This window comes from Hylobates moloch, unplaced genomic scaffold, assembly GCF_009828535.3.
Source record: "Hylobates moloch isolate HMO894 unplaced genomic scaffold, HMol_V3 SCAFFOLD_18, whole genome shotgun sequence".
Lineage (NCBI taxonomy): Eukaryota > Metazoa > Chordata > Mammalia > Primates > Hylobatidae > Hylobates > Hylobates moloch.
This window is the reverse complement of record NW_026652293.1, coordinates 72,910,626-72,929,877: the sequence shown is the minus strand read 5'-3', so window position 1 is coordinate 72,929,877 and position 19,252 is coordinate 72,910,626. Positions and strand designations below refer to the sequence as shown.

The 19,252-nt window shown below is 36.8% G+C and overlaps 1 protein-coding gene across 1 annotated transcript in view; it reads right to left on the bottom strand.

The window, feature by feature from the left end:
- FMN2 (formin 2) overlaps positions 1-19,252 on the bottom strand; it is a 389,644-nt gene that overhangs the window by 69,779 nt on the left and 300,613 nt on the right. The window contains exon 15 of the mRNA XM_032137182.2: positions 6,412-6,463. Within this exon, the coding sequence (XP_031993073.2) occupies positions 6,412-6,463 (52 nt within the window). The remainder of the gene's footprint in view (positions 1-6,411; positions 6,464-19,252) is intronic.

Sequence of the window (19,252 nt, the reverse complement as noted above, 5' to 3'; positions counted from 1 at the left end):
ACATCAAATGTTTCATATGATTCATTCTTCTTATTTTTACTTTTGAATTTCGGGGTTCATTGTTTAATTATAAAAGATGGCTCTTTTACTAACGATTTTGTCATTTGCCAGTAATTTTTTCATGCAACTCACTGAAATTTCTGATTTTATAATTTCAGGCCTTTGACCTCAGCTTTTGCTTTTCATAGAAACTGGAGAATTCTGTTTACTAGTTTGCTAAGACAATATTTTATATCAAGCCAAGAACTACTAAATATGTGATATCTGTTCGGTGAATATAAACGATGTCGCTGGCCAGGCACAGTGGCTCATGCCTGTAATCCTAGCACTTTGGGAGGCCAAGGGGGGTAGATCACTTGAGGCCAAGAGTTTGAGACCAGCCTGGCCAACATGGCAAAACCACATCTATACTAAAAATAAAACAACAAAAAAAAAGTTAGCAGTGCATGCTTGTAATTCTAGTTACTGGGGAGGCTGAGGAATGAGAATTGCCTGAACCTGGCAGGTGGAGGTTGCAGTGAGCTGAGATGGTGCCACTGTCCTCCAGTCTGGGTGACAGAGCAAGACTATGTCTCAAAAAAAAAAAAAAGATCTTGCCTACTGAATTAATGGCAGAGAACTTCTTTAATAAATTTTTTCCTCAAGGCTAATAAGGTTTCTCTTTAGAAATTGTGATAGTTAATTTTATGTGTCAACTTGGCCAGGTCATAGTGCCCATTTTGGGGTCAAACACCAGTCTAGATGTTATTGTGAAAGCAGTTTTTAGGTGTGGTTAACTTTTTTTTTTTTTTTTTTTTTTTTGAGAAGGAGTCTATGTTGCCTGGGCTAGAGTGCAGTAGTGCGATCTCGGCTCACTGCAACCTCCGCCTCCCAGGTTCAAGCGATTCTCATGCCTCAGCCTTCTGAATAGCTGGGAGTACAGGCCCCTACCACCATACCTGGCTAATTTTTTGTATTTTTAGTAGAGACAGGGTTTTGCCATGTTGGCCAGGCTGGTTGACCAGGCTGGTCTCAAACTCCTGACCTCAAGTGATCTGTCTGTCTCGGCCTCCCAAAGTGCTGGGATTACAGGCATGAGCCATCATGCCTGGCCTAGGTGTGGTTAACACTTAAATTACTAGGCATTGAAAAAAGTAGATTTCCCTTTAAAACATGCTGGGTTTCCTCCAATCAGCTGAAGACCTTAAGACTCAGGTTCCTAACATCATTCTCAGTAAACTATCGCAAGGACAAAAAACCAAACACTGCATGTTCTCACTCATAGGTGGGAATTGAACAATGAGAACTCATGGACACAGGAAGGGGAACATCACACTCCGGGGACTGTTGTGGGGTGGGGGGGAGGGGGGAGGGACAGCATTAGGAGATACACCTAATGCTAAATGACGAGTTAATGGGTGCAGGAAATCAACATGGCACATGGATACATATGTAACAAACCTGCACATTGTGCACATGTACCCTAAAACCCTAAAGTATAATAAAAAAAAAAAAGTAAAAAATAAAATAAATGGTCACATCATAAAAAAAAAAAAAAAGACTCAGGTTCCTGAATATGAAAGAATTCTGTCTCTAGACTGCTTTAGACTCAAGATTGCAATACTACAAGGAAGTTAAACAAATCAACAAGCAAAAACAATCCAATTAAAAAAATAGGCAAAGGACATAAATAGACACTTCTCAAAAGAAGACATACAAGTGGCCAGCAAACATGGAAAAATGCTCAACGTCGCTAATCATCAGAGAAATACAAATCAAAATCACCATGGGATACTATCTCACACCAGTCAGAATGGCAATTATTAAAGTCAAAACATAACAGATGTTGGTGAGGCTGTGCAGAAAAGGGAATGTTTGTACACTGGTGGGAATGCAAAGTTGTTCAGCCACTGTGGAAAGCAGTTTGGAGATTTCTCAAAGAACTGAAAACAGAACTATAATACCATTTGACTCAGCAATCCCACTACTGGGTATACACCCAAAGGAAAATAATGCATTCTATCAAAAACACACACACTCGTATGTTCATCGCAGCACTATTCACAATAGCAAAGACATGGAATCAACCCAGGTGCCCATCAGCAGTGGATTGCATAAAGAAAATGTGGTAGACATACATCATGGAATACTATGCAACTATAAAATGAATGAAATCATGTCCTTTGCAGGAACGCAGATGGAGCTGGAGACCATTATCCTAAGAGAATTAATGCAAGAACAGAAAACCAAATACTGCCTATTCTCACTTATAAGTGGGAGCTAAACACTGATCGCACATAGACATAAGCATGGGAACAACAGACACTGGGGCTACTGAACAATGCAGGGGGATCACGGGCTCAAAAACCACCTATTGGGTACTACGCTCAATACCTGGGTGAAGGGATCATTTAGATTCCAAACCTCAGTGTCATGCAATATACCCATGTAACAAACCTGCACGTGGACCTCTTCATCTAAAATAAAAGTTAAAATTTATAAAGAGAAAAAAAAAAGATTGCAACATCAACTCCTACCGGAATTGTCAGCTTGCCCTGCTAATTTTAGACTTGCCAATTTTACAATCGCATGAGTCAATTCTCTATCTTTCTTTACACACACACACGGAAACCTCGGAGATATTGTGGGTTTGGTTCCAGACCACTGCAATAAAGTGAATGAATATTGTAATAGAGTTACATGAATTTTTTGGTTTCCTAGTGCATATAAAAGTTATGTTTACATTATACTATAGTCTATTAAGTATGCAACAGAATTATGTCTGAAAAACAAAATGCATACTTTATTAGCAGATATTTTGTTACTAAAAAATGTTAACGATTATCTGAGTCTTCAGTGACTCAATATCTTTTTGATGTTGATGACTACCGATTGATTGGAATGGTGGTTGCTGAAGGCTGGGGTGGCTGTGTCAATTTCTTAAAATAAGACAGCAATGAAATCTGCCACATCAATTCAGTCTTTCACAAAAGATTTCTCTGTAGTATATGATGCCATTTGATAGCACTTTACTCACAGTAGAGCTTCTTTCAAAATTGGAGTAAATGCTCTCAAACCCTGCTGCTGCTTTGTCAACTAAGTTCATGGAGTATTCTAAATTCTTTGTTGTGATTTCAACAACATTCATAGCATCTTAACCACGAGTAGATTCCACCTCAGAAAACTACTTTCTTTGCTCATTCATAAGAAGCAACTCCTCATCTGTTCAAATTTTATTATGAGATTGGAGCAACTCAGTCACATCTTCAGACTCTACCTCTAATTTTCTTTCTATTTCTACCACATTTGCAGTTACTTTCTCCACTGATGTCTTGGAATCCTCAAAACCATCTGTGAGGGTTACAATTAACTTCTTCCAAACTCCGTTAACGTTGATATTTTGACCTGCCTCCAGGAATTATGAATGTTATTGATGGCATCTAGAATGGTGAATCCTTTCCAGAAGGTTTCAATTTACTTTACCCAGATCTCTTAAAGGAATCACTACCTATGGCAGCTGTAGCCTTACAAAATGTATTTCTTAAACAATAAGACTTGAAAGTCAAAATTACTCCTTGATCCATGAGCTACAAAATGAATGCTGTGTTAGCAGGCATCGAAACGTGATTCTCTTTGTCCATCTCCAGCAGAGCTCCTAGGTGACCAAGTGCACGGTCCATGAGATGTGATATTTTGAAGGCAATCCTTTCTTTTTTTCCTGAGCAACAGATCTCACCAGTGGGCTTAAAATATTCAGTGAGCTATGCTATAAGCAGATGTGCAGGCTTTGTTGTTCCATTTATACAGCACAGGCAGAGGAGATTTGGCATAATTGCTATGGGCCCTAGCATTTTCAGAACGGTGAATGAGCACTGGCTTCAACTGAAGGTTACCAGCTGCATTATCCCCTAACAAGACAGTCATCCTGTTTTCGGAAGCTTCATTTTTTAAAAAATTAATTAATTAATTAATTAATTAATTTATTTATTTATTTATTTTGAGACCGAGTCTCGCTCTGTCACCCAGGCTGGAGTGCAGTGGCACGATCTCAGCTCACTGCAACCTCTGACTCCTGGGTTCAAGCGATTCTCCTGCCTCAGCCTTCCGGGTAGCTGGCCTTACAGGCATGCACCACCATGCCTGGCTAATTTTTGTATTTTTAGTAGAGATGGGGTTTCACCATGTTGGCCAGGCTGGGCCTGAGGTCCTGACCTCAGGTGATCCACCCACCTTGGGCTCCGAAAGGGCTAGGATTACAGGTGTGAGCCAGCATGCCCGGCACTGTTCTTTGAAGCTTTGAAGTCAGGCATTGACTTCTCTCTAGCTATGAAAGTCCTAGATGGCATCTTCTTCCAACAGAAGATGTTTCATCTACATTGGAAATACATTATTTAGCTACTTTCATGAATTATCTTAGATCTTCTGGATAACTTGTAGCTTCTCCATCAGCACTTGTAGTTTCACCTTGCACTTTTTTGTTACAGAGAAGGCTTCTTACCTTAAACTTCATGACCCTACTTCTATTGGCCTCAAACTTTTCCTCTCCAGTTTCCTCACCTATTTCAGCCTTCACAGAATTGAATAGAGTTAGGGCTCTGCTCTGGATTAGGCTTTGGTTTAAGGGAATTGAAACAGGCTCAATGGTCCCATAGAACTGATGTTTATGATTTAATTTGAATAAACATAGAAACTGACCCTCCTAGTCTTGAAACTTGAGAAAGTTACATTTGTCTTTTTTGAGTTTCTTTCTCCGGAAACCAACCATCACGCTTCCAAGATAGTATCAAGGAACTGAAACTCACCAGATCACTGCATCTGGACAATGAGATGCCAGACCTTTCACCCATTGTGACTGCCTAACCCACCAGCTGCTTGCTGCTGACTACCTCCTCTTCCTTACCCCTCCCTAATTCCTGTTCTCCCACACATGGTTACATTTCTTCCCTGCTATATAAATCCCTAATTTTAGTCAGTCAGGGAGATGGATTTGAGACTGATCGCCCATCGCCTCAGCTGCAGCACCCGATTAAAGGCTTCTTCCCTGGCAATACTCATCTCAGTGACTGGCTTTCTGTGTGGCAAGTAGCTGTCCTAAACCAAACCCCTGGCATTTTGGTAACAGACTATTGTGGCTGGTTTGATCTTCTATTTAGACCACTAAAACTTTCCCCATAGCAGCAAGAATGCTGTTTTGCTTTCTTATCATTCATGTGTTCATTGAAATAGACTTTTAATTTCCTTCAAGAGCTTTTTCTTTGCATTCATAACTTGGCTAACTGTTTGGCACTAGACGTCTAGCTTTGGGCATATCTTGGCTTTGGATATACCTTCCTCATTAAGGTTAACCATTTCTAGCTTTTGTTTTAAAGTGAGAGATGTGTGACTCTTTCTTTCACTTGAATACTTAGAGGCCACTGTTGGGTAATTAATTGGCCTAATTTCAATATTGTTGTGTCTCAGGGAATACGGAGGCCTGAGGAGAGGGGAGACGCAAGGGAACAGATGGTTGGTGGAACAGTTAGAACATAACGATATTTTTCTATTACGTTTGCCATCTTATATGGGTCAGGTCATGGTGTCCCAGAACAATTACAATAGTAACATAAAAGATCACTGATCACAGATCACCTGTGGTGACAGACAATAAAAATAAAATGTTTGAAATATTACAGGAATTACCAAAATGTAACACAGAGACACGAGGCGCGCACATGCTGTTGGAAACATGGCACCAATAGACTTGCTAGAAGCAGAGTTGCCACAAACCTTCAATTTGTGAAAAAAAAAAAAAAATACAATTATCTGCAAAGCACAGCAAAGAGAAGTGCAATAAAATGAGATATGCCTCTGTGTGTGTGTGTGTGTGTGTGTGTGTGTGTGTGTGTTTATATATGTATCGCCAGTTTGTTCTTTTTTTTCTAGAGAACCTGACGGATATAGAGAGATGGGAGAAGAAGAGAAAATGGAGGCAGAAAAGCAGGGAGATTTCTGAGATACTTTTCTATGTTTACCCATAATTGCAAGTCTTCATTCTGGAAGTGAAGGTGCATCCAAGGGAAGCTCACCGCTTCCTATCTAGACTTCACTTTTGAATATGGAAATCACATAGTTTTTTTTTTTTAATAACCCAAACTCTGAAACAGGTTCTTGCTATCTTCCTTCTTTTGTGTATTTCCATAGTTCTAAATTCCACGTAAAAGAGAAGACGCTAAACTTTTCACAATAATTTGGTATTTAACAGAATTATATGTTACCCAGAGTAACAAAAATAAAATTCAGAAATTCATTGTGGATTTAGAGTACACTGTTTTATTAGACTTATTTTTGCTTTACGCTTGAAAATTAAAATTGAACTAATAATTGGTTCCTTAAGATGAAATACACTTAGCATGTTATAACCCTGTTCTGGGAGGAAATAAAGTAATTTCTCACCATTTATGAGTCTCTGTCAGTGAATTTTCCTCTGCCTCTTGGTCAATTTTGGCTGAAAGTGCAAGAAAATAAAAGTACATGAGATAAACGATAAGTTGTTACACTATTTCAAGCAACATCTGCCCTAAATAACATAACTTATTTTAATTATTAATTCTATTGTACTATAACCAGAAGCTTATTTCAAATCTATGGATGTCATAGACACATGATTTAAATGATTCTACTTAATTTTAATTAAGTTGATCTTATATTGACACAGACAAGATATATTATCGAATCAAAAATTTCAGATTCTGAAAAAATTTCTTTAACTCAGTCACATTAACCTGAGAAAACACTAGTTTCATATTTATATCAGATGTGTCAGTGTTTAAATGCCAACAATTAGTGGAAATAATTCCCTCAAGCAAAGTGTAAACACTACGTCAAAAAAACAAAAAAAACCCTAAACAGAAATGGTATGTGACATTTCTCAGTTATGTTAAGAATTTTGAACTCATTTCAATAGTTCATGTCAGACCACAGGTGACCAGATCATGGTCTGTTCTGAAAACGGGGAATGTGATAATATACCCATTTACTTGCTATCATTTTTATTTAAAAATAAAGAATTGTAATCTGCTACAAACCCAAAGGTCAAATTTAAGGAGATTAAATCAGTATTTCGAATTGCTTAAAATAACACAGGAACTCCATCACTTAAAGTATGGCTGTGGCTTCATTTTTTTTTTTTTGACAAGTAAGCATTCTAGGAATTATGTACTACTTCACCTCCACCCATTTCCCCACACCTCCATACATATTAATATATGTTTGACATGAAAGTTTTGAAGATACTCGTATTTCATGCAATGCTCTCTGATATTTTGAGTCTATCAGATTTTAAAACATTAGTTGGGACCTGCTAAACTGATTTCATGACGCACTAATGGTTTGTGACTCATAGTTTGAAAATCACTGAGTAACAGGACAAAAAATAATTAAAATGTAAAAAATAAATCCTGGGACTAGTGAAAGAAGAAGTGGTCTTTTTATTATCATTCCTCTTTGAGTCACATGTGGGGCCATTTGGAGAACTTAGGAGATGTAGTGGAGCAGGGCAAATTGACTATAAAAAAATGGGGACTGTGCATGAAATAAAACCCATGGTCACTTAAGAACTGTCAGTGTCTTTATCACTACTTACAACACAATAGTACAGCTTAGGCTAGTTCATGTTTTACAGCCTCAAGACAGTGTTCTTTCAAAGGTTTGCATGGTATCTGCAAAGCCATAATCCAGTGTCACGTTGCCACTCTTTGCCAGGATTTTCAGAATTTCACAGGGATCATTTCAGGTGGCAGCAGATATTTTTTTCTTTCTTTTCTTTCCCTTTTTGTACGTCAGATTGCTTGTATAAACTTACAGGTCAATTGTTAACTATATTAAAAAACAGAATGAATAGTCTATGATTTTACTTTGAAGGGGCTCCAGCACGAACATATTGTTATAAAAATCTGCTCTGAGTTGCCCTAGCATAAAAGACGATTTGCTTCCAGAAACAATTCTAGGAACACATAAAGTTTGCTTAGGCAAAATAACAAAAGCACTGCAATGCATACTATTTTCAGGAAGGGTATTTTTCCAATTGCCCTCACATATCTTTGCTTTTTCTTTGCAAAGTACAGAGATTCAGGCAGATTAGAAGAAGGAATTTCTAGACTATTTTAGAAGATTAAAGTAAATGATTTATGAAACTTAAAAACACACTACAGTAGAACAAGATGCCAGAGATCTGTATTCGATTCCTGATTTTGCCACTTAAATTAGCTCTGTGACTTTAGGTAGATTCATCTGTTAACATGTACAAAATACTTAGCATGGTGCTTCCAATAATCAGTAGAAACTTAATAGATAAATATCCTTTGAAAATTCTGGACCTGAAGATCTCAAAATTCTTAAAGTGATATCATACATAATGTTTAACTAAGTAAGTCAACTAATAATTATATTCAGTAAAGAAAACACATATAGCTTTTCAAAAAGCATAAGCTTCTAATCTGTGTTTAGTGGAATAAAGTAAGTTTCATTTGTTCATAATGACTTCTTTTGATGTTCACCAAAACAGCTCTTGCTTAGTTGCGTGAGCAAGTTTGGCCGAAACAAAAACTTTAATCCAATTTGGCAGAAGACTGATTCTTATTGAGGGAACAAAATATAAAACCAAACCTTCTTACCAAACCTAATAGCCATATCACAATCATAAAGACAAACTGGAATAAGAAAAAAACTCTTAAAATGCTCTATTATACATTATTTTACGTAATTTTGAAGCTAAAGGGATTTGTGTATTCAAACTATAATCAGCTTTGATAAACAGTCAGATGAGAGATCAAAGCAAGAACATTAGAGTACATATTTCAATTCCTGATGCAGAGTCAACAATTCAAAGAACTGAACAGATTTCCTTTGTATACCAATCTTAGGAAAAACTTTCTGAAAAATTGGGATGCAATTCCATTTTATGGAAAAAGAGAGATACCCTTTTTCCAAGATGGTGTTTGCATAAATGCACCATCAATATTTTGTTGTCACAATTTTTTTTTTGAGACAGGGTCTCACTTTGTCACCCAGGCTGGAGGGCAGTGGTACAACGATGGCCCACGGCAAGCTGCAATTCCTCCTGTAATCCTCCTGCTTCAGCCTTCCAAGTAGCTGGGATTACAGTGTGTGCCAACACACCTGGCTAAATTTTTCAATCTATTTTTTGTAGAGATGGAGATCTCGCTATGTTGCCCAGGGTGGTCTCAGACTCCGAGGCTTAAGCAATCCTTCCATCTCGGCCTCTCAAAGTGTTGAGATTATAGGCATAAGCCACCATGCTTGGCCAACAATTCTTTTAAACATACTTATGGTGTTAACTTAGTGACAACTGCAGGTTGTGGTTGCTTTACATAGTGAGGGTGAACCTTCCAAACCAAAAAAAAATATAATTTAACCAGTGAAAATTAAGATATCATTTGGAATAAAATAAATCTGCCACTCATTTATGGAGCAAGCAAGCTAATTACATGCAGTGACCCCAATCAGACCAGCTGTGCTTTTCAGTTTGAGAAACAACCTTGATAGGCTGTGTACCACCACTGTTATATGCACAAACTTTCAAACATGACTTTGCTGAAGGCAACACAGAAAATAAGGTGATTTTCTATTTGCAACAACTTACTGTTATTTTTATATATTTACATATGTACTGTTTTCTAGAAGTACAAAAAATATTTTCAGATAATTTCTAATGGCATAAATGGTTTTACAGAGTTTTGAAAGCCAGTGTAACTTTTAGTAGCAGTTTCTTATGTACGGATAATCAACTATTAATAAACTTCATTTAAATAAAGTATGCCAAGTGAATTGCATAAAAGAGATAAAAAAGATTTCAATTTTCTACTACAAGATTAACTTCTCAACTCTTTAGAGTAGACACCTCATTTCTTTTTGACATGATTCAAATGAGCAGGATGGCAGATTTCCAGTCATTCATAATCAAGATAATTATAGGGTAGCAAAAGCAGCATTCAAAATAGACAAATAGGCACAAGGCTTGGTTGGTGATCTTCACATTGTCATCAAATCACTGGGCTTTCTGTGCTACTGTCGCCCAGCAATGCTTGACCACTTTTTTTTTTTTTTTTTTTTTGAGATGGAGTTTTGCTCTGTTGCCCAGGATAGAGTCCAATGGCATGATCTCGGCTCACTGCAACCCCCGCCTCCCAGGTTTAAGTGATTCTCCTGTCTCAGCCTCCTGAGTAGTTGGGATTACAGGCGCATGCCACCACACCCAGCTAATTTTTGTAGTTTTAGTAGAGACGGGGTTTCATCATATTGGTCAGGCTGGTCTCGAACTCCTGACCTGAGGTGATCCACCCGTCTCAACCTCCCAAAGACCACTTTTGACAAAAGCATTTTTATGATACCTAATGGACACCACTGGCCAAGGGCATCCCAGATCTCTCAGAGCAATCACCTCTCCTCCACCTTGGACCATAAAAGCTACACTTTTTTTGTAAATGCTTATACTTTGCAAGGTCTTTCTCCCACTCTGCCTCTCGTCTTCAGATGCCACAAGGTCCAGTGTTGGGAGCTAGAACATGAGCTTTAGTCAGGCAAACCTGGGTTTGAATTGTAATGCAGCCACTGAATTGCAGTAGATTTTAACAACTTTGAATAATTGCTTCTTTGATGTAATAACTTTTATTCATCATTAAAGCAGGGAATAATTTCTTTTTCATTGAGTTGTTTCATGATTTAATAAGATAATATATAAATCACCTGGTGTCTAGTCATCCTCTTCCTGTCTTTCCTTTATGCCTACATCAGTATTACTACAAAGTAGGATGGAGATGTGTTGCTTGCAATATGTGAAAAGTCTTCCATTGTAGGAATCTCACATATTTCCTTGTTAATTTTTCTATACAGAATCCAGATGTTGAATTAAAAATATACTTTGCTAAAATAAGGTTGCCTCTTTACAAGAGAAATTATGGCCCAAGACCTTTATAAAACCACGAGATTGCTTTAAAATATATTTAATAGATTTTATTTCTACTTAATTTGTGTGTGAAGTTGTTTTAATTGGCATAGAATGGAGAAGTCCAATGCCTACAGTATAAGCACAGACGCTAATAGCTCCTTAGTCCCCTTCCCACTTTTTAAAGACATAGCAGTAAATAAAATTGTTACAAGGGATAAGACAATACTTTAGGTGAATTTAGTGAGAACCTGATGAAATCTAAAAGATAGAATGATTTAAAAAAAATATTTAATCCTCTTCTAAAGCTCACCTTTTTATTCCAGACATACTGTGGGTAATTATTCATAGCTTGATGTTTGAGATCCACTGCCAAGAAAAATGCTCTGAGATAGAGTCTACTGAAAACAAAATTAGTAGCGGAGTAAAGTGATAGTAAAATAAAGCAATCAATTCTCCACTGACACTGGAGGAAAGGAACAGGATGACGTAGTTTAAGAAAAAAGGCAACAATGAAGTGGTTTATAATGACGATATTCAGAGAATACCAGTAACTCTTATTTGAATAGACCTAAAATTGCAGCTCCTTAGGGAAGTTGATCAATTGCTGCACCTATTATTTTAGCGATGATGTTTCCCCTTTTGCCCACCCCCCAAATCTCAAATGTTAGAGTTCTGCAATTTGAGGCAAAGAAAGCCTGTAGTTGGAACCATACAATAAAAGAAACACCAAATGTTTCAGGAGGCAGCCTTTATTTATTTGGTTAATTTTCTTTCCATCTATTTATTCTAGAGTTAAGGGCGTAAGATTACCTTTTAGGTCTGACCCTACCAGAGACCATCGGCTCAGACATTCCTGTGCCACTGAACATGAAACTGATCACAAACAGTGATTTAATGGTTCTGTTACAGCATTTTTGCATTTGGTGATATTTTCTCCAATGGCACTAATATATCCGACTGCAAATCTCTACCTCCACAAATACTTTCTGGTGGTTGCTGTCCTACTAAGTTACTATTTTGACTCAGTGATTAGTGTCTGTAGTCGCTGTCTGGCTTCAGACTCTTTTGTAGTGTGAAATATTTCTGCTGAACTTGTTCCAAATGGCTATGAGTAAGCAAAGACACGAAATGGACGCCCTTTCTGATCTTGAGCTTTCATGAGGGAATACCACATATTCCCAGGTAATTGGAGACAGTTGCATTTGAGTAATATCAGATGGAAGGCAACTCAGAACCCTTTCATCTGTTTGTCTAGGCTCTAAATCTTTTTGCTAGTTTTCCTTTTTATTTAAAGTGTTAACTAGTTTTTGTTTATAATTAGCTATGAATGTGCATTCCAGTTGCTTTTAAGTGCAGCCAGTATGGGATATTTTTTAGACAGATGCAGTGCCTTTCTTCTGAGTCATTTAAAATTGTCATTTAACTGAAGATATACTGCCTTAGTTTTGAGATTTTTGACACACTCTTCCTTTTGATAATGAACTAAAAGTCAGGTAAATTTAAGTAGTTCATACATGTCACAGTGTATGACTTTCAGAATATCTTTCCTTAGACTGCAAGAGAAATAGCTAAGTCCCAATGCGTCTCCCTTCTCTATGCTGTGCATGTTCTTAGGACAATAAAACAATGCTGTGGAATACTCCTAGGAGGAAGAAAGAGAGCATTTGAGGCATAAAATGACAACCTGACCTTTGCGATAATTCACAGCTACCTTTTACTTAATACTGAGGGTTATTTCAACTTTGTACACACACACACACACACATATATATATATATATATAAAATTGTGCCTCTAGAAGTATAGGTGTATAGAAACATATGGGGGGTAGTTATTAAAAACTCAAGAAACATATACATAATAGAAAATGACACATACTTTAAAAATTCTATATGTGGCTTCCAGCCAAATATAAAATACAGGAAAGCCGTGTGCTATTATCACCCAGCCTGATGTATGTATTGAAGTGGTCCTCAGTGAAATTCCTCTCCAAATCTTCGTTTTAAACCCAAAATAGAGAAGACATGGGAAAACATAATACGCATCCATGAGCTAGACAGTACAGTAGGCAGTACAGTCTAAAGGAGTTGGAACAATTTTCCAACTAGCAAATTGCTAACTCAAACTAAATTTTTATATCAAATCATACTCAAATCTATATATTACTCTACCTACAGGCTAAGCAAATCTTTCCTGGACTTTCACTAATGTAGCAGAGAAATAAAGACATGCCTTGTGCCAATTCCTTTCCTTTTTCTTTGCTAAGAGACAACCACCCTATTGAAGAATATAAACGAAGCATACATACTTATGAATACCAAGCTGAACTTAAATAAAAACCCTTCAGAAAAAACGAAAACCTCACTGAGCCTTTAACTAAAAATATGTAAATACATGCATTAGGGCCGAGCTTTCCATATTGAACGCAATACCAACTAATTCCAATTTAGGGATTCAAACTATCAAAACACAAAACTGCTGGAAATAAAAATAAGAAAGCTAAAAAAACTTCTGATGTGTTTCTTTTCTTCCTAATCTTACTTGCCAAAACAATGCTTAAAGCCTAGGGCATTCCAATCCTAGAGACAAAAGCCACATAATTTAACATTACAATATTTCAGTCAACATTTGAATGTCTAGCTTTGTTAGGGACTCATATGCAGGTAAATATTACATAGTTTTTTCCTTTAAGAAAATGGTAGATGGAGAGAGAGACAAATAATCATACATGTAGATGTTATAGAGATGTTTAAATGGGAATGTTAATATGGAATGATGTTGATATTACTATTCTAATTCTTTACATATAATAACCCAAGATAATAAAGGGTTTATAATTATGATAAACCTATTAAAATAAATTATAATATAATATAATATATAATATATATATTATATGTTGTTGTGTTCTAGTCTGATTTTGGTATCAGGGTCATACTGTTTTCATGAATGAGTTACAAAGGAACACCTCCTCCTTGATTTTTTGAATAGTTTTAGTATGTTTGGTTCCAGCTCTTTGTATATCTGGTAAAATTTGGCTGTTAATCTGTCTGGTTCTGGGCCTATTTTTGTTTAGAGATTTTTTAAAAAAAATTACTGACTCAATTTCATTACTTGTTATTGGTCTGTTTAGGATTTTCTGCTTCTTCATGGTTCAATCTTGGGAGGTTGTATGCTTTCAGGAGTTTATCCATTTCCTCTAAGTTTTCTAGTTTGTGGGCATAGAGATGCTCATAATAGTCTCTGATGATTTTTGTATTTCTTTGGTATCAGTTTGTATTGTTACCTTTATCATTTCTGATTGTGCTTATTTTAATCTTTTTTTCCTTGGTTAATCTGGCTAGTGGTCTATTTTGTTTATTGTTTCAAAGAAGTAACTTTTTGTTTTGTTGATCCTTTATCATTTTTTTTGGTCTCGATCTCATTTAGTTCTGCTTTGATCTTTGCCATTTCTTTTTTTTTTTTTTTTAACTAGCTTCGAGTTTGGTTTGTTCATGCTTTTCTAGCTCCTTGAGATGCAATGTTACATTGTTTTTTTTTTGTTGTTGTTGTTGTTGTTTTTTTTGAGACGGAGTCTCGCTCTGTCGCCCAGGCTAGAGTGCAGTGGTGCAATCTCGGCTCACTGCAAGCTCCGCCTCCCGGGTTCACGCCATTCTCCTGCCTCAGCCTCTCCGAGTAGCTGGGACTACAGGCGCCCGCTACCGCGCCCGGCTAATTTTTTGTATTTTTTTTAGTAGAGACGGGGTTTCACCGTGGTCTCGATCTCCTGACCTCGTGATCCGCCCGCCTCGGCCTCCCAAAGTGCTGGGATTACAAGCGTGAGCCACCGCGCCCGGCCAGTTACATTGTTAATTTGAGATCATTCTGTGTTTTTTATGCAGGCATTTAATGCTATAAACGTTCCTCTTAGCACTGTTTTGCTGCATCCCAGAGGTTTTGGTATTGACCAAGGGAAAAAAGTGGAAATATTTTTCCACTAGTTTAAATTTAACACAATTTATCAGTTCAACAGGATTTAATTATCCAAAATATATATGTACCCAGTAGCAGTTGTATCTAGTTTCACTCATTTCAAAAAACCTTTTGATTTCTACCTTAATTTTGTTGTTTACACAAAGGTTTTGTAGGAGCAAGTTGTTGAATTTCCACATGCTTGTGTAGTTTTGAGAGTTCCTCTGGGTATTGATTTTCAATTTTATTTTACTGTGGTCTGAGAAGATACTTAATATTATTTTCATTTAAAAAAATTCATTGAAACTTGCTTTATGGCTAAGCACATGGTCAATTTTGGAGAATGTTTCATGGACAGATGAGAAAAAATATATGTTCTGTTGATGTGAAGTAGAATATTCTATAAATGTCTTTCCGTTTGGTTTAGAGTCCAGTTTAAGCCCAGAGTTCCTTTGTTGATTTTCTGCCTTTATAATCTGACTAATGTGCCAATGGGGTATTGAAGTGTCCCCAAATTACTCTATTGCTGTCTATCTCTTGTCTTAGGTCTAGCAGTACGTTTTTATTTTGTTTGTTTTTGGTTTTTTTTTTTTTTTTTTGAGACAGTCTTGCTCTGTCGCCCAGGCTGGAGTGCAGTGGCGCGATCTCGGCTCACTGCAAGCTCCACCTCCCAGGTTCATGCCATTCTCCTGCCTCAGCCTCTCTGAGTAGCTGGGACTACAGGCGCCTGCCACCACGCCTGGCTAATTTTTTGTATTTTTAGTAGAGACGGGGTTTCACCGTGGTCTCCATCTCCTGACCTCATGATCCGCCCACCTCGGCCTCCCAAAGTGCTGGGATTACAAGCATGAGCCGCCGCACCCGGCCAGCAGTATGTTTTTTTAAATGAATCTGGGTGCTCTGCTATTGGGTGCATATATATTTTGGATAGTGAAATCCTGTTGACCTGATGAATTGTGTTAAATTTAAACTAGTGGAAAAATATTTCCACTTTTTTTCCTTGGTTAATCTAGCTAGTGGTCTATCTATTTTGTTTATCATTTCAAGGAACCAACATTTTGTTTTGTTGATCCTTTATCAACTTAATTGAAGTGGAACTTCCACTTAATTGAACTTAATTCTGGACTTAATTGAAAAGAACCAAACTTACCCTCCTGCTGTAATTAACTAGAAAAATGGATTTAATATATGAAACTGTTTTCTTATACTGAAAAATAAGCAGCATAGGAGTCTGATCTGTGTAGTGCCCTTCAATCTTCCTAGATTTCTGTCTAAAGGCAATTTTTAAATCATAGATGCTAGAAGGGAGACCCCAAATAAGCCAACCAGTTTTGCTGAGTTAAGGAAATACAGATGGAAGTCTAGGTAGGCTGACATGACTAAAAGATGAGGAACAGAGTTCCAGAGAGGAAATACTTTGCAGAAAAGAAGGGGCAAAAATCTGAATTATGCTTTCTGACTTTTAGCTGGGTATTAAGTGGTACCTGTATACAGTAAAATTATACAAGTACAAGCAAAGAACCACCAAGAAAATATAAGTTGAACAATTCCCAAAGCTTTTACAGGGCCAAAAGATGTTCGACATCTAAAGAGCCAGAGTGGAGAGCTGTCACTGATCACGCGAGACAGGATGGTCTTGGAGACCTCAGTGGGGGAGATAAATTATTAGTAAGACCAAATTATCACTAGCATGAAGGATGCCCCAGACTAGCCTAAGCACAGCTTAAAAACAAGCCTTAAAGGGATCAACTGAGTCACATGTTGTTTAAATTATCTGCCTAAACAAAGCCAAATATTCTAAAGAAATGCACAAAACCTAGACACCACACAACATAATGTGCATAGTGTCTAGCACTTAATAAGAAAATTACTAGACCAACCAAGTATTAGGAAAGCACAATCACATTCTTTAAGTCAATAGACACAGACCCAGGAATGACAGGAGATGAACCAGCAAATAAGGATATTAATACGAATGTAGTTTTTTTGTAACCACCCTCAAATATTAAAGAAAAACATGAACATTATGAAAAGAAAATGGAAGATATAAACAAAAGAACTCAGTGGAACTTGTAAAGTGAAAAATACAGTATCTGAAATAAAAAGTCCACTGAATGGAAATCACATAAGATTAGACACTGCAGAGGAAAATAACAATAAACTTGAAGATGTAAAATTTGGATCTATTCCAACTGAAGCACATAAAGGAAAATATTGAAAGGACAGCAGAATCTTGATGACCTGTGACATTAGTAAACATTCTAGCGTAATGTGTCATTGTTGTCCCAGAACAAACCGAGAGATGGAGACAGAAAAATCACTGAGGGAATAAGGGTCAAAAGTTTTCCCAATTTGATACACACAATAAACTCCTAAATCCAAGAGCCCAATTAACCTCAAGAAAGAGAAAAACACAGCCAGGCATGGTGGCTCACACCTGTAATCCCAGCACTTTGGGAGGCCGAGGTGGGTAGATCACCTGAGGTCAGGAGTTCAAGACCAGCCTGGCCAACATGGTGAAACCCCATCTCTACTAAAAATATAAAAATTAGCTGGGTGTGGTGGTGGGCACCTGTAATCCCAGCTACTTGGGGGGCTGAGGCAGGAGAATCGCTTGTCCTTGGGAGGCGGAGGTTGCAGTGAGCCAAGATCATGCCATTGTACTCTAGCCTGGGCAACAAGAGTGAAACCCTATCTAAAAAAAAAGAAACAAAAAAGAAAGGAAGAGAAAAACACATATACACATATACCAATGCACATCATAATAAAAATCCTATAAACTAGCAATAGAGGTAAAATTTAAAAACAACCAGAGTTTAGATGGGGAAGGAGTGGGGAGACGCATTTTAAAACAAGTAACAAAAATATAAACTCCCAAGACTTTGTGGTAGGCAGAATAATGGACCTCTAAAAATGTCCATGTCCCAATCCCCAGCTATGAATATGTTATATTACATGGGAATATAATATAATAAATTAGGGGGGAATTAATTTATTAATCCCCAGCTGTAAATATATTACATGGGAATATAATGTAATAAATTAGGGGTGAATTAAAATTGCATATGAAATTAAGGTTGCAATCAGCTGACCTTAAGATGAGAAGCTCATCTTGTATTATACCTTGTTGGCCCAATGCAATCACTGGGTCCTTGTAAGTGAGAGAGAAAGGTAGGAGACTTAGTGTCAGAGTGATATGTCACAAGAAAACCTCAACCAGCCATGGCTAGCTTGGAAGATAGCTAGAAGCCATAAACCAAGGAATGTGGGCAGCTTCTAGAGTCTTAAAAAAAGGCAAAGAAATGTATCCCCTAGATACTCCAGAAGAAACACAGCACTGCTAATATAATTTTTGTCCATTTTGAGTTTCTGACTTGAAGAAATTACAAATTTATTATTTGTATTGTTTTAAGCTATGAAGTTTGTGGTAATTTGTTACAGCACTAACGGAAAACTAATACAGATTCCTTGTCAGAAACTATGCAAACACAAGACAAAAGAACAATTCTTAACTGCAGAAAGAAAAAAAAACCTGTTAACTGAGAATTCTACATTTAGTAACAATATCTCTCAAAAATGGGAAATAAATAATTTCAAGAAAGCAATGGCTAAGTAAATTTTCCACCTGCAAAGCTACATAATGAGAAATGTTAAGGAAGTTATTCAGGTAGAATAAAAATGATACCTAATGAAAGGCTGGATCTATGCAAATGAGTGAAATAAACTGGAAATGCTAATTATGAGGATGAATATAAAATACAATTTCGTCATTTAAAATTTTTTTAAGATAATGACTTAAATGCAAGTAGGAGCAATATATTGTTTTGGTTATAACATATGTGGATGTAAAATATATGACAACAACAGCACAAATAACAGAAGGGAGAATGAAAGTATACTGTTGTAGAGTTCTTCTATCACCTGTGAAGTTGTGTAATACTATTTGAAGATAGACTGTGATAAATTAAAGGGGCACACCACTAGAGTGACCACTCAAAATATTAAACAAAGATGTATAACATATAAGCCAATGGTGGAAATAAGATGAGACACAGTTGTCCCTTTAAATCCATGGGAGACTAGTTCATCTATGGTATCCCACAGATACCAAAATCCATGGATGCTAAAGTCCCTTATATAAAATGATGCAGTATTTGCATATAACCTATACACATCCTCATATATACTTTAAATTATCTCTATAATAATGTAAATATCACGTAATATAATATAAATACTATGTAAACAGTTGTTATGCTGTATTGCTTGGAGAAGAATGACAAGAAAATAAGTCTATACACATTCTATAGGTACAAACATCCTTTTTTTGTTGAAGTTTTTTGATCTGCAGTTGACTGAATCCACAGATGCAGAACC